Source organism: Spea bombifrons, chromosome 1 (genome assembly GCF_027358695.1).
Source record: "Spea bombifrons isolate aSpeBom1 chromosome 1, aSpeBom1.2.pri, whole genome shotgun sequence".
Lineage (NCBI taxonomy): Eukaryota > Metazoa > Chordata > Amphibia > Anura > Pelobatidae > Spea > Spea bombifrons.
In genome coordinates, this window is record NC_071087.1 from 10,836,298 (window position 1) to 10,858,043 (window position 21,746).

At 40.7% G+C, this 21,746-nt stretch overlaps 1 protein-coding gene across 2 annotated transcripts in view; it reads right to left on the reverse strand.

Annotated features, from left to right (window-relative positions):
- The window catches only part of FAM53A (family with sequence similarity 53 member A), a 37,202-nt gene extending 16,072 nt beyond the window's left edge, over positions 1 to 21,130 (reverse strand). The window contains exons 1-2 of one of the 2 annotated variants that reach the window (XM_053458179.1): positions 21,004 to 21,130; positions 5,081 to 5,329 (exon numbers count right to left, since the gene is read on the reverse strand). In XM_053458179.1, the coding sequence (XP_053314154.1) occupies positions 5,081 to 5,197 (117 nt within the window). In that variant the 5' untranslated portion in view covers positions 5,198 to 5,329; positions 21,004 to 21,130. Of the gene's footprint in view, positions 1 to 5,080; positions 5,664 to 21,003 lie in introns of those variants that run through there. The other variant, XM_053458180.1, reaches the window with a different exon arrangement.
- Positions 21,131 to 21,746: the final 616 nt, after the last annotated feature.

The window sequence follows — 21,746 nt, forward strand, 5'->3', positions numbered from 1 at the left end:
AATGCACCTGGATAATGTCATTCAATGCTGCAGAGACCCCGTCTTGCATGGTTTTGAAGGAAACCAAAGACAATCGTTACTTGGATACATAAGCAACATTACATATTAACGAACAGAACGTTTGATGGGGGAATAAGTGCGGTCTAATGCAAGTTACACAACAGTTTAGTACTCTACACACATTGTGCTTTTAATGTACTTTAACAAATTAAATTCATGGTCAAATTCATGTAAACAAAATTAAATTCATGGTCAAATTTGCAACCGACGGTGCTCTTACAGAACTGGAACGATAGAAAACACGGTTTGCAACATCTCTATTAGTGACTTTTATTAATCTTCCTCGGCAAAATGCTTCTTGGAGCTCGATTTATTTTTCACTTCGCCAAAAAAGATACCATTGTTCAAGGGCTTCCTTTCCAATTATATTTTTTTTCTCCCGTGGAACGTAAACATCCTTAAAAACAATTTTCATTTCTCTTGATTAGAAGAGAGGGGAAAAAAAACTTCACTTGGGGTAAGCTTAACTTGTTTATTCTAACATGCTCTAATGCAAAAAAGGAAAGGGTTAAACCGACTGCAAACAATGCATTGTTTAAAAGAGAATTTTAAAAACGCAGATGGAGAAGCCTCAGCCACTTTTACTGCCCTCTTGGAGGCTTCCCACAAGCATCAAAAAGGGATTGAAGGCAAAGAGTACTTTCATCCTGTTCAGCAACTTATCGTGTAGTTGGGGACCAAGCCGAACACATTGGGGACATGTCCACCTGTAGAACTGAGAAAGGGCCAAGTTGGGCAAGTAAGATCACAACAAAATGCCAGATGAGGGAACTGAGCCTTAGCCGTGCCAGTAAAGACAACCTTGACCCGGTCATGGACAACTTTCTACAAAAGTTTTGCCCTAGGCTAAGAGGTTCCAGAGGACGCAACCTAAAACGGCCAAAACCACTCCAACATTCAGAGCATGGCATCATGACATGTGCCGGTAGAACATTAAATCTGTTCTAGAGAAACGTTTGCAGTCCGTGTAAAATAAGGGTCCCAATGGGAGACCTGTGGGATAGATAGATTAAATCCATGTCAAGCGGTAATACCACAATAACATGCATATATATAACTATGGTTCCCCTATCTCAGAGCTGTTAAGGGAAAGGGGAAGGCTCCACCGACAGCCTTAAAGTCCTCTGGATAACCCCCTCTAACCAGAGAGCTGGGAACGCCGCACACCGGTAGGACAAAGACCTTAGCGGGGGGAGAAGACTAATATCAACTGTTATCCTAAGGGCGGAACCAGTTTGGCTTTTAAGGTTGTCCCTGTCGAGCAGAAGACGTACTCCATAAAAAGGACCCTCCTATGGCTTAAAGCCACCAGTCCTACCTCACCGAACGACATAAAGAGAATTATATTTTATGTTTGAGTTTTGTTTTTTCTTTGCCCTTTTTTATATAACTGCATCAAGCATGTCATGACAGATATGAATAAATCTGGCTAAAAAAAAAATGAACACAAAACAAGTCGGGCCACCGCTTCCTGTTAAAAAGATTTGCATAGCATCTCGGCTTCACAAGGTGTAGTCATCATGAAGATCAAAACCACACGTTGCATCTAGAGACAAAAAAATAAGTTGTGTTCTTTCGCACTGTGATTTTTCAAGCTTTTCATTGGGTTTCGGTCAAGTTTTATGCATTTATGAAGCAAGGATAGAAATATATTTCTGAATGATGAAGACCTTAGGTGCTCTTGTCCTAAAATGAAGCACAAGACCATCACCGATAGGGCTCACCGGTCCATAAGGACCAGTTAAATACACATTTATTATTCGTCTCTAGTCTTTTTTTGTGTTATTTTTGTTCTTTTCTTTTAACCAGCACCTAGACAACTCCATGCCACCTTCTCATGCTTCTTCATAGACAAAACTTCAGCGTTTACTGTTAACGGTGGACCGAACAGAACAATGAAGGAAAGGTTTAACAAGAGGAAGTTATAATGATTAAAAAAAAACAAATATCCTCACTTGAAAAGGAAATTGCGAGCGTTAAGGAGACTATTCCAGCCCCAACACTGTTACAGGATCCTTAGACCCTCTTGACTTGATCTTATATGTGGAAGGAATCACGGTAATATCAACTAAATGGGCCAAAAAAATAATCCATGAATAAGCCCTTATTTCTAAAGTTCTGTTGAGATTTTTTTATTTCTCTCTAAGAGAAACGTAACAGAGGGGCCTGTGAGGGTCAAGGATGTTTCTAATTCTGAAAACTGAAATATTAATGTTTTATAAAAATAAATTCTTATTTAAAGCACGGAAGAAATTACTTATTTCATAAAACAATCAGGGAGGAAGTTTGCGAGCTCATGTTGACGTCTGACATACTCTGCTGGGCCAGGAAACGTCTGATGGTACACTGGCTCTCTGCACTTCCATGGAATAAGCTTGTATTTATAGAAGTCTTGCAGGAATAGAACTTCAGAGATGTTTTTCTTCTTCAGTAGATAATCCATTAGCATTAAATAAAATAAAAAAAAATCAGGGATAAGTCAGAAGTCTTGGTTGAGTTGTGGAATTAGGGCAATTTATAGCAAAAATGTTGGGAAGTCAAGATCCTAAGATTTCAGGCCTTCTTAAGTTCGGTAAGGAGGACAAGGACAGGCGTTCAATGATTATTCCAAGCAGCTGTAGTGTTGGTTTTGTTTCCTTGTTTATTTCTGATTTTCTCCTCCACCCCACCTGTAAACAGATTACGCTTCGTATATAATGGTACTAATTAAAGCAGCGTGGCCAATTAATTGGTAGATGGTTACATTTTTGCATACGCTGTTCCAAATAGAGAAGAATGACTGCTCCTTCCATTGAGGGCACAATTGCGCTTCTGCTGGGTCTCTCTCGTGCAGGGATCTGGGCGAGAGGTTGATAAGCCATTGCTCGTTGACGCCATTCTGAATGGTTAAAGTGTACCACGCACGCTTCTCTCTGGCGTGCAGGAATCACCATGCAAAAGCCCTGGGAGACATTTAAATCCTTTGAGTGTTCAGCTGGACTATGCAAGAAGTGCCATGGTTTGACTTTTATCTCCAATACATGTTTAGGCTCCCAAACTCATGATGCCCAGCCAGCAGTCCAGAGCGGAGATAAGATGAGTTGCTGATATTATATCAATATATATTACATGTATGATTCCAGTATCTGAAACACGGTGCCAAAAAATACAAGCATAAGCATAGTTGTTTCTATATTACCACCAGGAAGGTCAAGTCAGAGCCTTTAAAATGTTTGACAGCAGAGACGCGATTGTTTTGCTACGCCTGTTGAGGCTTAGGGATTCCTAGAACATCTGGATGTTTCCTCAAGGAAGTTGCCTATTGTCTTGGAATCATCTGCCCGACGCAAGCTCTCAAAGACAACATGTTCCGTCATTTGTTCTGGACATTGTAGAGCGTGGCTCAGTCTGACCTTCTCGTGCAGCATTAGAAGAAAAATAAGCATGTACTCGTCTTATCGCAGACAAAGTCCTTGAGCAGGCAAAACACAAGTGACGCTGGTCCTCTCAAGACACGCTGCTTTTATTGACCGGTTATTAACTCGAGGTTCAGAAGACGGATCGACGAGGATGGTTCTCAGAAGTCCATTTGCTGCCCCAAACACAGACAGCATAGGCACGGAACTCGTGTGCGCCCCCAACAGTGTGGAGGCAACAACCCCCCTACCCCTATCCAAGAGACCCTGGAAAGTACTTGAGTTGCCTGGAGGTCCTGTTTATGGATGAATATGTACCCTACTTTGCACCGCTGGCTTCTTTGTTTGCTAGGTGTTTGCAGAAGCCAGCTGTAACGCACTAGTTAGCAAATTATTCCCAGGTATCAGAGATTAAAAGGTTCTCAATAAACACTGATAAGCAGAGTGCATATGAGCAGCCAGCGCAGGTCTCGACTCTTGCAACACTCAGAAATTACAGGGGAAGAAGAGGACACGAATGCTTTTATACAGGTTAGTTTGGATACGGGCCAGGACTGCAATGCCAGTAAAAACCCTTATTTACATTTTTTTTTTTTTTTTTTTATGGTTGTTATTTTCCTTGACAGTATATGTTTGAAAGCACGGTAATCATTACATTTATTTAAAGCGTCTGTACTTTTAAACTTATATATTCCTAGTTTAAAAGCGTTTCCAAAATATTCATAGCTCCACACAGCCTTGTTGCTTGTGACTTTTATAGAGCAATATGCTCGGTCTATGTGAAAGGGTGTAGCTGGCAGATAAGCCAAACTATTAGGGTTGCTGTGAGTTGTCAGAACTTTATTTTTATTCTGTTTTTTTTTTTTTTTTACAGCCATTTTAAATCAATAAAACATGTACGGCCAACGTGACGCTGCCGTGTTCTGATAGGACCATCACAATCCATAAAAGATGGCGCTTTCATCCATGTTTGGGAACTTGCCTGCCAAAGTGTTATATTTATATTCAAACTGGAACGCACTGACCCTGAAACGGCAACATTCAGCATTATAATTAGCTTCCGATTCAACTTTTTTCACAAAAGGAGGACGGTAAAACAGTTTCCAGGTTAAATTTGCATTTATAGATTTAACAGATCTTGGAAACCTTTCAACTCAGGTTTTGATTGTGTCCAATAAAAGCTCTCATAATTGCAGATCGAACGTTTTAAAGCTAAACCTTCTGATTCTGGAAATCAGCTCTACATAAATTATGCAAAGTTATGCAAATGAGTTATGCAAATCTTAAAGCGTACGATAAAGGAAACCACCTTCGCATTATCGATTTGGCTAGCCTTAGGTCAGGGTTAATGGGGTGAAAGATTTTATAGATCTTTCCCCTTATTTTGTCCAGGGCTGTACTTCTAGGTGCCCCTAGGTAATCTCTGTACCATGGTTCCTAACACCTAGAACATCTAGAACAGAGATCAATAACAGAGGGGGGGCGCTTTCACAAAAACAGCCTTCATGGTAAACATTAACCCTTTAGAACTCTATAAGCTAGAAATCAGACCATGTGTTACCCCAATTGCAATAACTGGTCACGAGCCCTGTCGCTTTACAGGGACGAGTGCCGGTGTTACGTACCAGATTAATATTATAGGTTTTGCAGGACAGATCATCCAAGCTCTGATTTTGCAGTTTCTCTGTTATTAGTGTTACCATGGTAGTTGCACCTTCTCTGCGTTGCAATCCAATAAGCATTGATCCTTCTTTTTTTTGGGAAGGGGGGGGTTCAATACTGTTTATCCATTTCAATTGCTGGTGGAGTGAAACATCCTTGCCGCGGTTACGAGGTACTTAATACTTTTCGGGATTGCAATTCATTGTTCTCATCTGCAAAAGCAACAACAAAAAAAAAAACAGTCCTCGATTAGACTAAGATCAGACTGGCACATAGAACGCGGCAAAGTGGTTATCACATCGTAAAACAGGAAGCGCTTCTGTGCCGCCGCGAGCTTATATTAGAAGCCAAGGCTGTGGGACGCTACAGGAAGCCTTCGCGCTACAGATGTCGAAAGCAGCGCACAGATAATGTGTCTTATTGCCTTTAAAGGGAATGTTCTAGCATTATTCTGCTAGCGTGTTCCGTGCACACAAAGCGGAGCGGACATCTACTTTGCATTACCCAACGGAGCATATAGCCGACTTAGAAACGTTCTACATTTAGGGCTTCCTTACAATGACATGGCTTGTACATGTGATGTACACCAATATCATTCTTTAAGAGCCTCCTGGTTCCAGAGGGAGCCACAGTTCATCTTAGAGGGCCCATATGGCTTCTTGGTATCCATGTGGGCCCTTTGAAGCCAACACATGGCTGCTAGCGATCGTTGAAAGTTCCACCAAGCCAACGCAACGTGCGCCAAAGGACCGGGAAGAATGCAGCGCATTTCCTTGCAATGATGAAAAAGTTCTGGATGGGGGGGAATTTACAAATAGCACAACTGGCTTTACACAAACAAAAATCTGGCAGTTAAACACTTCAAGATTCCATTAATATGACAATATGGAAACCAGACTCCAAGTAAAGTATGTAGTATGTCCGTGCTTAAGAGACCATCGGTTTATCGTTAAGGAAATAACATCTTTCTGTGGTCCCGATGGGACGTTCATAGCCCAGGGGGCTCCATTGTTTTTATACAAAAGAAACCAAAAACAGTTGAAACGACCCTTTACAGAGAGGCCAACAAGCGCTGCAGCTTCGTACTCGAGGACGACGTTGCAGGTCTGATCAACAATCCGTGTGAGGGTTCTTAGGATCTTAGACAAGGCAAGTGTCACATAAAGGGCAAACATCTTTCATGCCCCTACAGGAAAGAAAAAAATAATAATCGCCCTTATCCTGGTCATATGGGGCCGCTCGGAATGTACACACACGTACGGTATATCTCTTAAATATGTGAAGTCATTAAAGGACAATACGTTAATTGTGTTCAGCAGCCGGTTGGAATAGCAATAAGACGAGGTCAGGCGAGGCTGGCTGCGTTAACAAATCCATACTCAAAATGATTAAGTTATACATTAAGGGCAAGCGGCACACAGACGGCACGGAAAGAATGAGCGAGAGATTAAACACGAAGGCAGTCACTGGCCTCAAAGGAATAAAAGTCAGGTCTTGGTTTTCTCCAACTAAAAACGGACATCATTTTTAACCATGCATGGGGCAGATCAAACGAACTTTTATTTTATCAAATATGATAGGAAAACATGTGATTTTCAATAAAGGTGTTTTCAAAGGCTCAACGTGCAACATGTTTAACAAAGTAAAGAAAGGAATCTCCAGCTTCCCCACCCTTCCTTTGCAAACCGAGGCACAGCAGAGCATGCAACATGTAGCCGAAAGTTGCGACACGGCCCTTTCTTAAGAAGCCTGAAACTGTTAAAACCTGCTTTCAAGGGCTCTTGCTGTAAGCAAATTGTTACTCGGTACTTACAGTAACACATTTATCAAAAGGTTATACTTTCAACTGTGACATTTAAGAAAGGGCGAAAAAGCTGGCGAAACCACGATGTCAAAAAACATCAGATGCTACTGAACAAAAAGCCACACTTTACACAGTGAATACGTTCCGTCAAGTGATTTTATCTTCACCGGCATTGTTAATGGGCTACATGTTGGTTGAAAGTGAAAATGTATTAAGTTATAATTGGTAGATGCTTTCACATTGGGAGATTTAAATAAAAGCATACATCTTTAAAGGAACCCCCAAACCTGTCTCTCTGAATGGAGTCCAACAGAAATCTTTAGAAGTTTGTTAGTAGATATTTATGTAGAGACTGACTCAAGAGAAGACTTATCACCTCAATTGGGTTCTTCTAGATGTTCCCATGGTTACTAGAGCATAATATTTGGTGGTATTAGTGGGGTGCTTTAGGGACTTGGTTAGGTGCTCCGAAGCAAACCAAGTTTAGGTAATTTGGTTCCATTATGGACCCGTGAGCTCTGCCACGTCGATACTCCCAAGGCTTCTACTAGATTTCATGTTCAAGGTCGCCATGGCCTTCAATAAAGACTCGGCTGGGAAACCCCACGCAAACCAAGATTGTATTCTACTTAACACGGCCAACGGCCCCTCAGAAAAAGTATCTCTGAATACACCGTCACCTTGTTATGGAGAACGTTCTCAGGTCACCTTGGCTTTCAGCAGATACGCTGGCTTGTCTACAGCGAGATATTCAGCCTCACGCGAAGGAACACATCTTATCTTTTATAGCACAGTAAAGCCACGCTAAGGAAATGTCTATCGATGGAGCCCAGGAGATAATCACAAACTCGGTCACACGGAAAACCGTAATTAACTACGTTACGAAAGAAGGCTGCAGCAACGAGACTGAAAGTTAACCTACTTCTCATGAATAGGAAGCTGTCACCCTACGCTCAGGACAGGGTTATTCTATACGTAAGCAGAAATTGTGGTCGCGAATGATCATCGTAATCCAAGGTTTAAACCTTTTATCTTTTGATCTATACATTGGCTTCACCAATATGCCCCATGTATAGCTGAATGTCTTCAAACTGGTCACCTATTGACAATACTGCTGTGGATTTATTTTGCACATTTCAGGAGTCAGGATAAACAACGCACTTAAAATGTGTCCTTTTCTGATAGAAATGACCCCAAGTTTCACGCCTAGACAGCTAAGCGTTCTAAACATAAATCCTGGCGTATCCGCCCAAGGAAAACACACAGCAGCGCATGATAACGGAAGCGTTGGTTTGAGGGCATCGTACATGGGGTGTGATAAACAGATAAAGCCATCGCGAACAATGAAATCCTCCACACCCACACAAACTCTATATCTAAGCAACGTCACAAACAATATTTGTCTTGTGCCTCAGATCTGCAATCGCCTGAATAAAGTTTACAACGGCCCGTTTATGGCAGGTGCTATTCGATAATCATAACGCTACGTGCTTCACGGGAAACGAAAGCATGAATTATATGCAGACGCTACAGACACCGGGGACCTTCCAGTCAATGCTACTGCTTGCCTAACAAAGCCACTTGGAACCTACCAAACAATGTAACATCTGCTTCGCTTGTTTTGTGGGTGCTTTTATGGCAATTTTGAACTATACATTTTCCCAAAATGGTGCGTGGTTTTTCCTGTTGTAGTCTTTGCATAATATATTATTTTCAGGCAGCTGTTTATTAGTCTTTTGCATGTGTTCCTTTTCTGGCATCTCAGCCCATCCACTAGACAAACACCCCGACTGCTTATCATACAACTGGAATAGCTCAGTCTTAATCACCCAGTCTGAAAAGTGAAAGTCTTTGTAGGAAGGGACTTCATTAGCATTGCCATAAGGAATCATCGTGGTGTGGTGTGTGAGCAGGGAAGGTCGCCCTCAGAACCCATACATGGGGAGTCTCCAGGTCACAGCCGAGAATCACACCCCACTCACCACGTTCAATCCTTCAGCGTGTGGGGCTAACACACCAACATCACCCAAAACCGCCAACCCACAGGGCTCCAAGAGGAACTTGGATCTTCCCAGGTATGCAACTATCACAAGACAACAATGGCGGCCTCCAGGACTCCAGATAAAGGAAGTTTATTGGAACAAAATGAGATAATTCCAACAAAAGATCAGGTTGCACCATGACAAAGCTATGTTAATCAAACCTTACAATGCAGAACTTGGCGCTGCTCCCTTAACGTTCAATTAAAGCCTTTTTACAATAGTTAAGATTTCAAGCATCTAGTGTAACACAAGTATTTCCCACCCAACTTTTCAAGAAATGGATTGCTACATAAGCTCGGTAAGGGCATCAGTCCAGTAACAGACCATATTATTGGACGCCAACACGCGTTGGTGGGGGAATTCATTTCTCTGACGAGGCGATCTTTATGGTTTCTTGTAAAAGCTCGGCTTTATGGAAACAAAAGTGAAGCCTTTGGTACTTTGTACTGTGATGTTTCCTCAAAGTCCAGAAACCGGTCATGACATTAGTTACCGGAATCAGCATGCCAGGTGACATAAATAAATGGCCTGTGTTTGCCAGGAGCCGTTACCTGTCCACAGGTGCCACGGCGCATAAACCGATGGAATACCGAACTCCGCTCAAGACAAGATGGAATCTGCTTGAAACGCGGTTTTAGAGCCCTGGGGCATGGCTGCAAGATATCTATTAATATAACGCAGCTGCCGCCTCTAAATGTGAATTCTATGGGGGGGGGATTTTAAATGGACTAAAGAAAAAAAATTGACAAAAAAAATGTATCTGCATATTCTCAGCCGAAAAGTGACAACTGCGGTAAAAACTGGGTGCCAAATATGTTGGCGCGTTTATTTTTAATATGGATGTACATCTTTAATACAAATATATATCTATATATATATATCTATATCTATATCTATATCTATATATAGTCCATTTGATAAAACACTGCAGAATAAAAGACCATATGTAAATATAATGGATTATATAATATATAATGGATTAATATATGTATTTTCCCGTGTTATATGATGGTAGGCTATACCTCGTATACACGTGTCACGCGTGGTGGGTGTGAGAGCCGGACTGTGGCGTTAGATAAGCACACCCAAGCAATAACATCAGAGAAAGAAACACTGGCTTATAACCGAAGCAACCTGAAAATAGTCAAGTTTAATTTGTAATTAAATTCTCCTTTAAAATATTTGGGTGTTACTTTCCACTATATCATGGGGGAAGTCTGGTATAGCAGGCTACTTTACTGAAAGAGTGGTACATACATGGAAGAGCTTCCCAGCAGAAGTGGTATATGTTAATACAGAGAGGGAATTTAAACATACATGTGAATATGGCTTTACAGCAGGAAAAATGGACAGGCTGGATGGGCTGGAACTAGACGGGCTAGAAACAAGTAGCTTCATTAACTTTTCATTGAAATGCCTCTGATCATGCTGGGAAAGCCAAAAACCAAGGTGCTCTCCCACTCGGACAAAACAATCATACGGCAGCATATCGAGTTATTTTCCGTTCCTATGGCAACCTATCAGCATCTGCTTTCGCGTCACATGACAAATAAGAGCTCCCGACAAAAGAGGCAGAGATAACAAATCAGCTGCGAACATGGTGCTAATCTGTGCGTGTTCCCGCGTATAAACACACTGCTCACAAACAAAGAGTCAAACGAGGTGCGCTCTCCACTTTATCTGCCCCGTACACACAGCATAAGGTGTTCTTTTCTCCGGCATGTTCTGACTGCTCAATACCAAACCAGGGCTAAATATTTAAACACCCAATTTTAACTGTGATCTCTTTAAAGAATTCTTTACGGGTCACTTTCCTTATTATACAAATCCTATCTTTTTATAAAGATATTAGAACTTCCCCTTTTTTACTACACAATTCCGTAATCACGGTTCCAAGAAGAGGTGGCCACCAACAAGTTCAGGATGGACCATTCTAATTCAGATTAAGTCGTTCTTGTTAGCGGATCCTCTAATAGAGAGTTGACCATGAACCTCGTGGAGGGAATCGTTGACGTAAACTGTAAGGAACCAGAATAACGGATTCTTTCATCTCACAAGCCAAGGTCCACGTCGCATTCCTCAAAGAACCCCTTCGCACAGCGATGTATCGGTCACCACGAAACCCAGCGCTGCTCGGAGTTAATCAGTATAAGTGAAAAGAACATCTGATTGTGAAGATAACCAAATCTTTCAAGTCGGTGTCATGTGTTTATCACATGATGTCATATTTATATAATCTCATTGCAAGAAAAATGGTTTGAAAAATCTAGGTATTTTTGGTTGGGTCAAAAGATACTCCGTTTTTTTTTTTCTCTTGTATCAAAAGTCGGTCACCATGGCGGAGGTTTATCGGTCTCCACCATCCAGTAAGAAACAAGAATATATCCTTACAACACGACACTTAGGGCCACACCTTATGGATTCCCATTAATCCCAGTTACTGGCAGCAAGTGGTTTTCTTGACAAGTACAGTCCAGGATACATTGAGGAAGAGAATGAGCAAGATCATTCCACGCTTCACACCCAATACCCAGTTCATATACTACACCACAGACCAACTTCTCAAACCATAGCTGCCAACATTCTGATTTGAGACCGTGATGTAATCGGTAGGCAGAATTTCACAAGATTTTCACGCATTCCTCCAACACCTTGATGTCCCTACTACACATTTATACCTTACATTGTAGAAGATATCAATGTCTACCAAACAAGATAGCGGGGGGGGACAGAAGAGTACCACTAAAACCAACTCAATTTTCTTAATTTCTACCTTTAACAAAATGGATTCCACCAGACCGCTTCATCAGTATAAGCCAAGTGACGGCGGGGAACTCTGCCTTGTAACACTATTTATGTATCAATTTCTGCCATGGTGGTTGTGAAGATTCCATGATAAAAAAACTACTTGTATATAAGGGTTTTGTACACTACCAAAGGTCCATGGTTGATACCTAGAGCTTGGGAGCGACGACCATAGTGTTATGCTCCTCACCACTACGGTGCTAGAAGAGTCAGAAGCATCATGAAATATGAATCACCGCATTGGTATCCATTAAAATAAGATCTGAAGGCTCCATAGAATACATGCTGGTTCTAATCTGTACAGTTCTTTCACGCTCTCATTAAACATGTACAATCACGGTGTGTGCACACTGCAACGTAGAAGGATAGGGTTTCCTGACCCACCTTCAAGCAAAAGGACTCCGGTGACTCCATGAATAAATAAGAGACTCATGAAAAAAAGTCACCAAAGCCGTAGAAGAATAGCTTTCCGTCAGGTCTACCGATATGCCAGAAGATATGGTAAAATATCGAGTCCCGGAACCCCACGGAGCTCATGTTTTCACACCTGATTGACCCTCTTCTGCTCACTAAAAAAAAAACATGCACCAACAGGGGTATTTTAAGGACTGGAGGAGAGACTCTGGTTTACCCAAGTTAAAACCAGCCAGGGCTGCCTGTTTAATGGTTCACAGGCGGCCAACGGATTCCAGCACGCAACAAGGAGCTTGCCAGGCACCGAGAAGACATGGGCATGCAGGAGCCCAGTGTCATACAGGAACACTTCCAGAAAGAAAAGTCACCCTCTGCACAAGCAATTTGCAAGCACAAGGATAGACGTTCAACTCCTACACTGCTGTGGTCGTGGTGTGTAATAAAACAAAATGATATACCAAGGAACAACAAGTTGAAGCTCTCAGGAAGCCAAAGGCAGGCGAAGCATAGAGGAAGCTTCTGAACAGCTGGAGAGTTAGATTGTATTATAAACAGATCCATGATTAAATGTGATGGAAGAGCAAAGGCCACTGAAAAACTGGACTAATGGGGTATGACAACACCTGTATACAAAGTAAGGGGTCCCTTCAAATTTTATATACATTATCCGAGGTATGCATGGGATCCTATTAGTGTTACAGTATAGTGCACTAACTAACCCTCCTGCTAACCTATATCTCAGTGCTATAGGTGAGGGTACCGCTCCTGCGTTGAAACGGTGAAATGTGAAGTTACTGCACGTCGGCTTACAAAGTTTCCATTTTATAGCAAGCTTAGGGGGAAGCAATTTCCTTGAGCACACCTCACTTCCTGTTTCTCTCCAACTCCGAGCTCACTTAAAGAACACAGTCAAGCCACGTTCAAAACTTCTAATATACTCATTCTGTCCAAGAAAAAATACTTACAAAGCATGTACATGAAATCACAATTTGTCATGTGGTGAATAAATACGGGTTTCCGGTTAATAAAACTTGGAATCGCTTAATTTATCTGCCCCCAAATCTTAAAAAAAAAAGTTTCAATGTATCTTATTTTGAACACACAAACATATGCGGTTCTTTCACAAGACTATACACAGAGCGAGCTTCCCAGAAGGGGGAACGTGTTTTGACAATTTCTAAAAATGACTCAAACATCAGTTAACGCGTCATGAAATGAATTATGCAATAATGCGAGAGAGCGCAGGGTAATAATCGCAACCTAAATGTAGGCCACAAAGTAAATAAATGAATGGAAAGGCATGAACTTCAAGCAGCAGCTTCCCCAGTAAGGGCATATTAACTATTTCATGCACAACGGTGGCTGCGGGAAAAAAACAGTATATATTTCTTTTTAAAAAACACCAGCATTTCACGTGAGATAACGAACGTGATTTAAACGCTTAGTGTTTTAAACACGGAGCGGGTCCTGGCCCAGTCCATGTTTAATTTATTCATTTATTTTTCATCATTTATAACCTATATCTTTAAAATGCAAAATATAAGGGGGGAGGAATGCTTAAAATTGCTTTTCTATTAGACTGCATTCTTTAAAATGTAAAGCATGTGACAGCATGTACGTTCTATCAAATGGCCTTTTATTTTACATCTGAAGGCTTATCGTATAAAAGGAAAAAAAGCTATTTAGAGGCTTTTTCCACCTCTTACAACAAGAACCTACGTTTGAGTCACATGACAATTAAGCATTCCCTTGAAAAAAAATGTAATGCTTTCGTACGTAAATGCAGGATTGCAGAACAGATGGGACAGCAGCTTCAGGACTTTACTCTCCGCCTGACAGATTTGCTCAGAGCAGAGGAGGAATTCCGATCTATACATTCCACGTGTAAACGTACAGACTGATATACGATGATATATGATGATCTGGTTTTCTTTGGGTTGCTCGCACACTCGCAATGCCCTGAAGCCCACTGGTGGGTGTCACAGATATAAACACATCCACGTCAAACTATCTCCAAAGCTACACTTCGACAAGAAATAAAAATCTATAAAATGCACCCCCGGCATAAAAAAACAAGTGTCTTCAAATACCTATCATTACCTACAGACACCGGCCATTTTCCAAGCCCTTGATGAGGGTACCTAAAAATTTAACCTTGCCTTTTTATCTTATGTTACAGCCATCTTGTTATTGTCGGGGGGGGGGTAGGCGGAATGCTTCGTACCAGGGCTCCCGCGCAGGTTCTATGCATGCAGCTTTAAATGTCAACATTCTGTTATCGTAGATGAACTGCGCTTATCACAAGGGCCAAATATGATAATTATAAAAAAAATATTAAAAACGAAAAAACTGTTTTCCGTCACTCAACATATCAATGAAGACATCTGTTCCTTAACGGCAAAAGCGCTTGGCTACTCAAAGCGTAATTATGCGGAGATCTGCTGAAGGTCATCATGCTGCACTGAGCAATTGGTTCACAAAAATCAGCCCCCCCTTCCCCCCAGACCCCCTGGATCCCAACTCAACACCCTGCAGCCCTACACACGCTGCCAGAAAACGCTTTATCTTGTGCCATTGTGTATCAATTTACATACAACCATAGAACTGACCCATCGAGTCGACCCATTTTACCTGATGTTGAGACTCAGACCTTAATCAGACGTCGTTAGTTAAAATCCAGCACCCAGCCCAATATCATTAGCATTCTTATCACAAAAGAATGTCCTTTGGAGGGTCGTTTAGGGCCTAAAACTATAAAAGCCTAAAAATCAAAGATAAAAAACCCTAATCGTTTATTTATAAGGCGTTAACTAACTCGGCTCAATAGATATTCTAATATAAGTTATGGAGCCCCTTCATAAATTCTTTGGCCAATGACTCCAAACACACCAAACTCCATGCCATTGGGGGGTTTACAGATGGTTTAGCCGCAAAGGGAAAAGTCACGGACCTTTAAATGCAGTAAAACTCTGCACCAGGAATCATTACGCTCCTCGGGGGCAGGTCCATGGTGTCCGCAAAAAAAATGCTGACACCATGGATTCACAAACCTGATTATGTAACAGAATACTACAAGGTTCTAAGACACAAAGGAGTCTTAGATGTAATGTAAGGAAGTTTTACTTTACCGAAAGGTTGGTGATAAATGGAACGGCCTCCCAGCAGAAGTGGTAGAGGCCAATACAGTGAGGGAATTTAAACATGCTATGGGCCATTTTACCAACATTTCAGCCTAACAGGAAAAAAAAAATCCTTGACACAGACTCGGGATGCATTTTGAAGATCAAATTTGTTTGTTTTTTCAAGTAACGTTTGAAGCACTTCTGCACTACAGAACAACGTATTGTCAGAAGCCGGTTCTGCTACATAAATGATACATAGAAAACTTACGTTCTCTATGCAAAAAATAGTAAAGTAACTGGTTAAGGTAAAATACTTTACATATTTGCAAAAAATAGACTTATTTTTTTTCTTTTTCGGGAAGTATTCGTGGCAAAATTACATGAAAAACTCACATATTGTCATGTATATTTATATAATTATATATATATATATATCTCAAGTTTTAACTTGTAAGTTCCTAAAATGTATATTTTAAGTAAAATATTATGAGCAAATGAGTATTTTGCAATGTTAACATTGAGGCAAGGACGCTTACAAGGAAATACTTTGTGCCATATCCATACAATGTAATTCAACTTAACAACAGTTGCTACAATGCAACGTTATTTTGTATGAATCACAGCTTATTTCCCATACAGGGTTATTATTCACATGCCCATTGACAGGCCAGAGTTACTAAAATGCACTTACATGACTTCCTATTTAAAAAAAAAAAAGTGTTTCAACCCAATACTTTATTCATTAAAACCATGTGTTTATAATAAAGCCTGCTTACTGGAAATTATAAGTGGAAATAAAAAAAATGTATACTCTTCCTCCTCCCTATAACCCAGCTGTACATGCAAAGTTTGCATACTTTTTTTTAACCGGAAACCCTAGTTTAGCTGAACTTTTGAGATCTGGCAGGGTGAACAACATTCTGTCTCCACCCAAATGCCCCCAGTTTTCAAAAGGTTAACAATCAGCCTACAGTCAAACAACCGCGCATACACACTCCAACATAGTGTATTTGCGACAGGCTCGACATGGCTAAGACGAAGACTCTCCGCCGCAGTCTGCCTCGTGTATTCCCAGTATAAACAGTTCCCATTGCCTTAACATTGTCAGCTTACTCTGGTTTGTGTTAAAACTTTAGCCTGTTCCCAGGAGTTTAATTTTGCTACTTAGTTTCCCTGTCTGAATACACAACATGCACAATCACCCTGCAAGCCACAAAAAAAAAAAAAAATACATATATATTTTTAGAAATAAAAAATTAAAAAGAAATTTAGTAAATAAAAATTATTGTAGAAAAAAAACTTTAAAAAAAATCAAGATTAAAAATAAAAACCTTTTTAATTGTATGAAGAAAAAAAACAAAAAAAAAAAAAAAAAAAAAAACACCCTACAGCCACCAGGGAGTTAACGTCTGCATGTGTCTGTCGGCTCAGAGAATCTCATGGTAATGTGAGCACTGAGAAGCAGAGTAAGCCAGCTGGAGGCTTCTTGTGAACCTGAGGCCTACGCTCTCTGCAAGCACATTCACACCACCCCCACCTTATATACCTATCTTTATCTCGAACCCAGAGAGACCTCTCAACCACCCAAGCCCTAAGCTTCCCAGGAGTGCCTTCAGCTTCCTAAGAGTTCTATTAATAACCCAAATCGCAGCCTTTTATCAATTTCGTGAGATCACGGCTATCCCAGCATAACCTTGCAAGAAAACAAGCAGCGGGCCCAACAGTGGGCCCTCCACCATGGCACATAGGAAGCCTGCAACAAGAAGGCATCGCCTGGACCTGCGTATTATATTACATTAGCAGAGGGACGTGCCATGAGCCACTCCAGCAACTAAAGGATTAACAGTATGGTGCGCACATGGTTCCTGTAACAGGGGACACGTATGAAAAATACATATCGCAGGGTTAGCATAAAAAACAGTATGAAAGTTCAGCAACAGAAATATATATACATATATATATATATATATATATATATTTTACAATTATGGCCCCCTCCAAAAGCCCAAAGCCTGGCTCTCCATAGCCAAGTAGGCCTCAGTTTTTTTTTTCCTCCTTAAAGTGCTCATTTCTGGTTCTCACGCCACGAAATAAACAGCTCGTCTAGAAAAAGCCAAGACCGAGCGACCGTGAGAAGGCAGAAGTCTCCGCACGCACACCACCTACACACGACCTGCTGTGCAAACGCTTAACGGGAGCCACACGTATGGGCAAGAGACACCGGGGCTCTTCGTTATTCAAACTGAAAACCCCTTCAGTGCCAGAGGGAAAGTAAATGAAGGCATGAGCTCCCTCCCCTCCCCCAGCAGTTAAAGATTTAATTAAAAACGCAAATAAAAAAAGAAACATACCTGCGTCTTGTAAACAAAAACCTAGTACAGAACACAAAATATATACATTATATATACACATACAGAAATATATATATATATACACGTAGCACTTGTCTGCTGGGATGCCAGAAGGGACACCCTGATGGGTGTAAGTGGGTTAAATAGCAGATACAGTTTTCTAGGAATAATATGAAATAGTTCAGACAGAGACTATGCTAGAAGAAGGGTTGGGGGGATACGCATGGCATGGCAGCCCATGCCCCCCCCAACATCATGACATGTGTGTACCTACGCAGACCGCTGCCTTCCCGGCTGCTCCCGGCACAACCTCACCGCACTGAGCAAATAAAAGAACTAGGCATGCATGCCTGCATACACACTTCCATGCCGCAGCTCCGCCCCTCTATACACTCATTGGCCAGCAAACGCTATCGTTTTTTTTTTTCTCTTTGCACAACTTTATTACTAATAAAACGAACGAGACACACAGGAGTGAATGAATTGTAACATTAGTTAATAGTAGAAGGAAAAAAGCACAGAAAGAGAAAAATGTCATTACAAAAAAAAAACAAGAGCAATATATAGCAAAGAGAATGTCTTGGCGAGGCGAGAAGAGAAGAACACATATATATATATATATATATATATATATATATATATACACATATATATACACACGCGCACACATACACACCACTTAACTATTGCCTGCACATAATAAATTAAAAGACAAGGGAATCGCATATAAAATTAAATAGTAATAATGATAAATTCATTAAAGTCTTTTATGTCTTACATAATATTATGTATCAAAACTGTTTCTAATTCCTTCCATAAACATTGTTAGTAATACGGAGTGGTATATTGTATCAAATAAAACATTTCCATAAAAGTGATACATATAGGATTTCACACACACATGGGCCATATGCATAACTGAGCTGCGATTGTAACGCGCAAGTCCATCCTTCTCTGTAAAGTTATCACAAGTACAGAGAAGAAGTTTTTATATGAATTCATCGCCACATACTGCACTTCAGACTTACGCAGAAACTTTCTCACGGTCCCTTTTTCAAATCCCTGTCTATAAATATACGAGCAGAAGTGCATTAAAGCGCCACACGGTGGAAAGACGAGGAGGAAATTCCGTGCCAGATCTGCGGCTATAAAGCAACAGGAGTCTATCAGTCAGCCTGAGTGCTGTATGAAAGATTTAGAGCTCCTAGAAAAGCTTACAGGGGCCAAGGAAACCAAGGATTGGGGGTGCAACCACGGGACCACAACACGTCTACATCTGGTGGGAGACATTACTTTGGGACTTAAGGGTTGGCCTCAAAATAAATCAAGAAAAAAACTAAAATTGGGTGAAAAAGGCCATTTGCCCACACAAAATTATAGTTTTTTTAAAACTTTTGTAATGAGAAAAAATATTAAAAGTTGCGCACGAGGCTGATCTATACCACCTCAGCTTTAAAATAAAGGGCCTTATATTTTTTTTAATCTCTTATAACCACCAGTTTAGCCAGAAAGACCAGTTACAAAGGCGGCAGGTCTTTGTGGAGAAACACTAAATAAATCTGGCCGTGGGTGGTCTACTGGTAGAATTTGGGGTGTATTACGGACACTTGTATTATTAAATCACTTGTTTTAGAACTAAAGTTGTAGGAAAACTTTGAACCGGCTTATAACATGCAGACCCTCGTCTCTAAGTGCCCCAAAATATTATACATGAGATTTTTACAGTATATATGTTCACTGCCATTCAAAAGTTTGGGGTCACTTAGAATTGTCCTTGTTTTTAAAAGAAAAGCAAACTGTGAACAATAAAATAACATGAAATGGATCAGAAACCCAGCGCAGATGGGGTTAATGTGGTAAAAGACTACTGTAGCTGGAAATGGCTGATTTTTAATGGAATCTCTTCATAGGCATACAGAGGCCTTTATCACTCCCATCACTCCTGTGTTCTAACGGCCCTTTATCACTCCCATCACTCCTGTGTTCCAATGGCCCTTTATCACTCCCATCACTCCTGTGTTCCAATGGCCCTTTATCACTCCCATCACTCCTGTGTTCTAACGGCCCTTTATCACTCCCATCACTCTTTTGCTTTTATGTTACAGCTACAAATGTCCTTGATTTACACAAAACCAGCTAAGTGACCCCAAACTTTTGTACGGTAAGGCATATTATACAGAACAACGAAAACGTGGCATAAAATATGAAATATTTAATTTACCGCACTTCCACCTGTTTGCAATCATGCATATAGCGCAACGCACCCCAAAATTAAACGAGGACCGGTGAAATAACGTTTGCATGCAGAACTTTTCTCGCAGTTATACATCCAATAAACGCGCAGCTTGAGATTTCACCCAAATTCTCAATTTACGCCTTAAAGTATTTTAAAACCCCTGGAACTACACGGTGAATTATGAGCGTGATTGGCTATCCTCCAACTATGCCCTAGCTAAAAACACATGTTCATTGTTCACTGGGAGAGTGCATGGCTGTTTACCCTTTGCTAGGCATGTAGGCGAGAGATAGGGATTGGAACCAACCCACCAAAGGGATCAATTCTTTTCCAACAAATATAAAAGGAAAGAATAAAAGTTAATACAATAACCCGGCGAATATTCCGTAGGAGAATCTTAGACGTGGGGTTCACAATAACTTTTTTTTTTTTTTTTTTTTTTTTTTTTTAAGAGGTTTTTTACAACAACAGAGCACAAGAGCAGCTGCCTTGGAGTTGGGTTACACGGCGGAGAAACTCTAGCCAGGGCACCTAATTCCCAGGAAGCAACATTGTTCCAGCCCTTAACAAGCATTCTACACGGGTGCAGAGTATCAATGGAAACTTTTGTGATCTGATAAAACAAAAAAGGGTGTTACCGTCTTAGGTAAAAAAATGCTGATCAGCCACATAATTTAACAACATGGACAAAATTAAGCATATATCGCCAAAGTAAAGGAGTGTGTTTTATATATATATATATATATATATATATATATATCTATATATATATATATATACACACATATACATACACACACACCCATATGTGTGTATAATAACACTTGTGTGATTTAATGTACTAAATACCCACAGGTAAATATACATAAATGTACACACATGTAGATACAGCCACTGTTCTATCTAGATGATTGAATCAGGATTAAATGGGGGTCCCATCGGTGTGCAAAGGGGTTCAGGAACCTCAATGATCATTATTTAACACCCTGGTGGGATAGGAACAAAAGCCCACAGGCCCCAGAACCTGTAGAAATCGTGTAAAGTTGCAATTCCTGCATTGGGGCCCCAACCTCTGCATTCCTCCCAGCAGTAAAATCAATACATCGGATTACCTGTAGCCTTTAAGTCCCACAACGAGATCTTAAAACAAAATGCACTCCAGGAACTTTGGCAGCAAAAGTCTTAAAGAACAGGAATCACAAGCAGAATCATCAAAACAAAAAAAAAAGGCGTAAAAAAATAATACTGTTCTTAAACCGTTTGCACTAGAGCCCCAAACGCCTCTACTACTCACTTACTTGGGGAACTTACGAGGTACTGCTACTTTGTGCAAGGCGTTTTATAGATTCAGACGATACCATGCGACGGATTCCGATGGGGGAGGTTTAAGAAATATCAGCGGCTCTTAAACTCCTGTTAAGACACTCGGGACATAGTGCCAATGCGTGTAAATATCAGCACAGCTGGTGTTACTGTAGCTCTACATTGCTTTTATTCACGTATGAAGGCGGAGGCCTTCAAGTATCACCCCCTGTAACATGCTGTTAAGTAGTTCGTTCCGGTTTGCAAATTATAAACAAAGAACCTCGTGGGAACTAAGTAGACATTCACTGTCTGGGGGAGGCTGCAGTGCTGGTTGTGGCCGCCGGGGGCAGTGTTACAACCACTTTCTCTTATTTATCGACTAATTACTATTTGTTTTGTTTTGCTTCTAAATGCATACGATATTGTTACAATGGTTCAAGCAACACATTTAAAAACCCCATTCCCCATACTTCTTACGCTACAAATCAAGCGGTTCGTTCAAATTTTTTTTATATTACCCCATTGTACAGCGCTGTTGAATATAATGGTG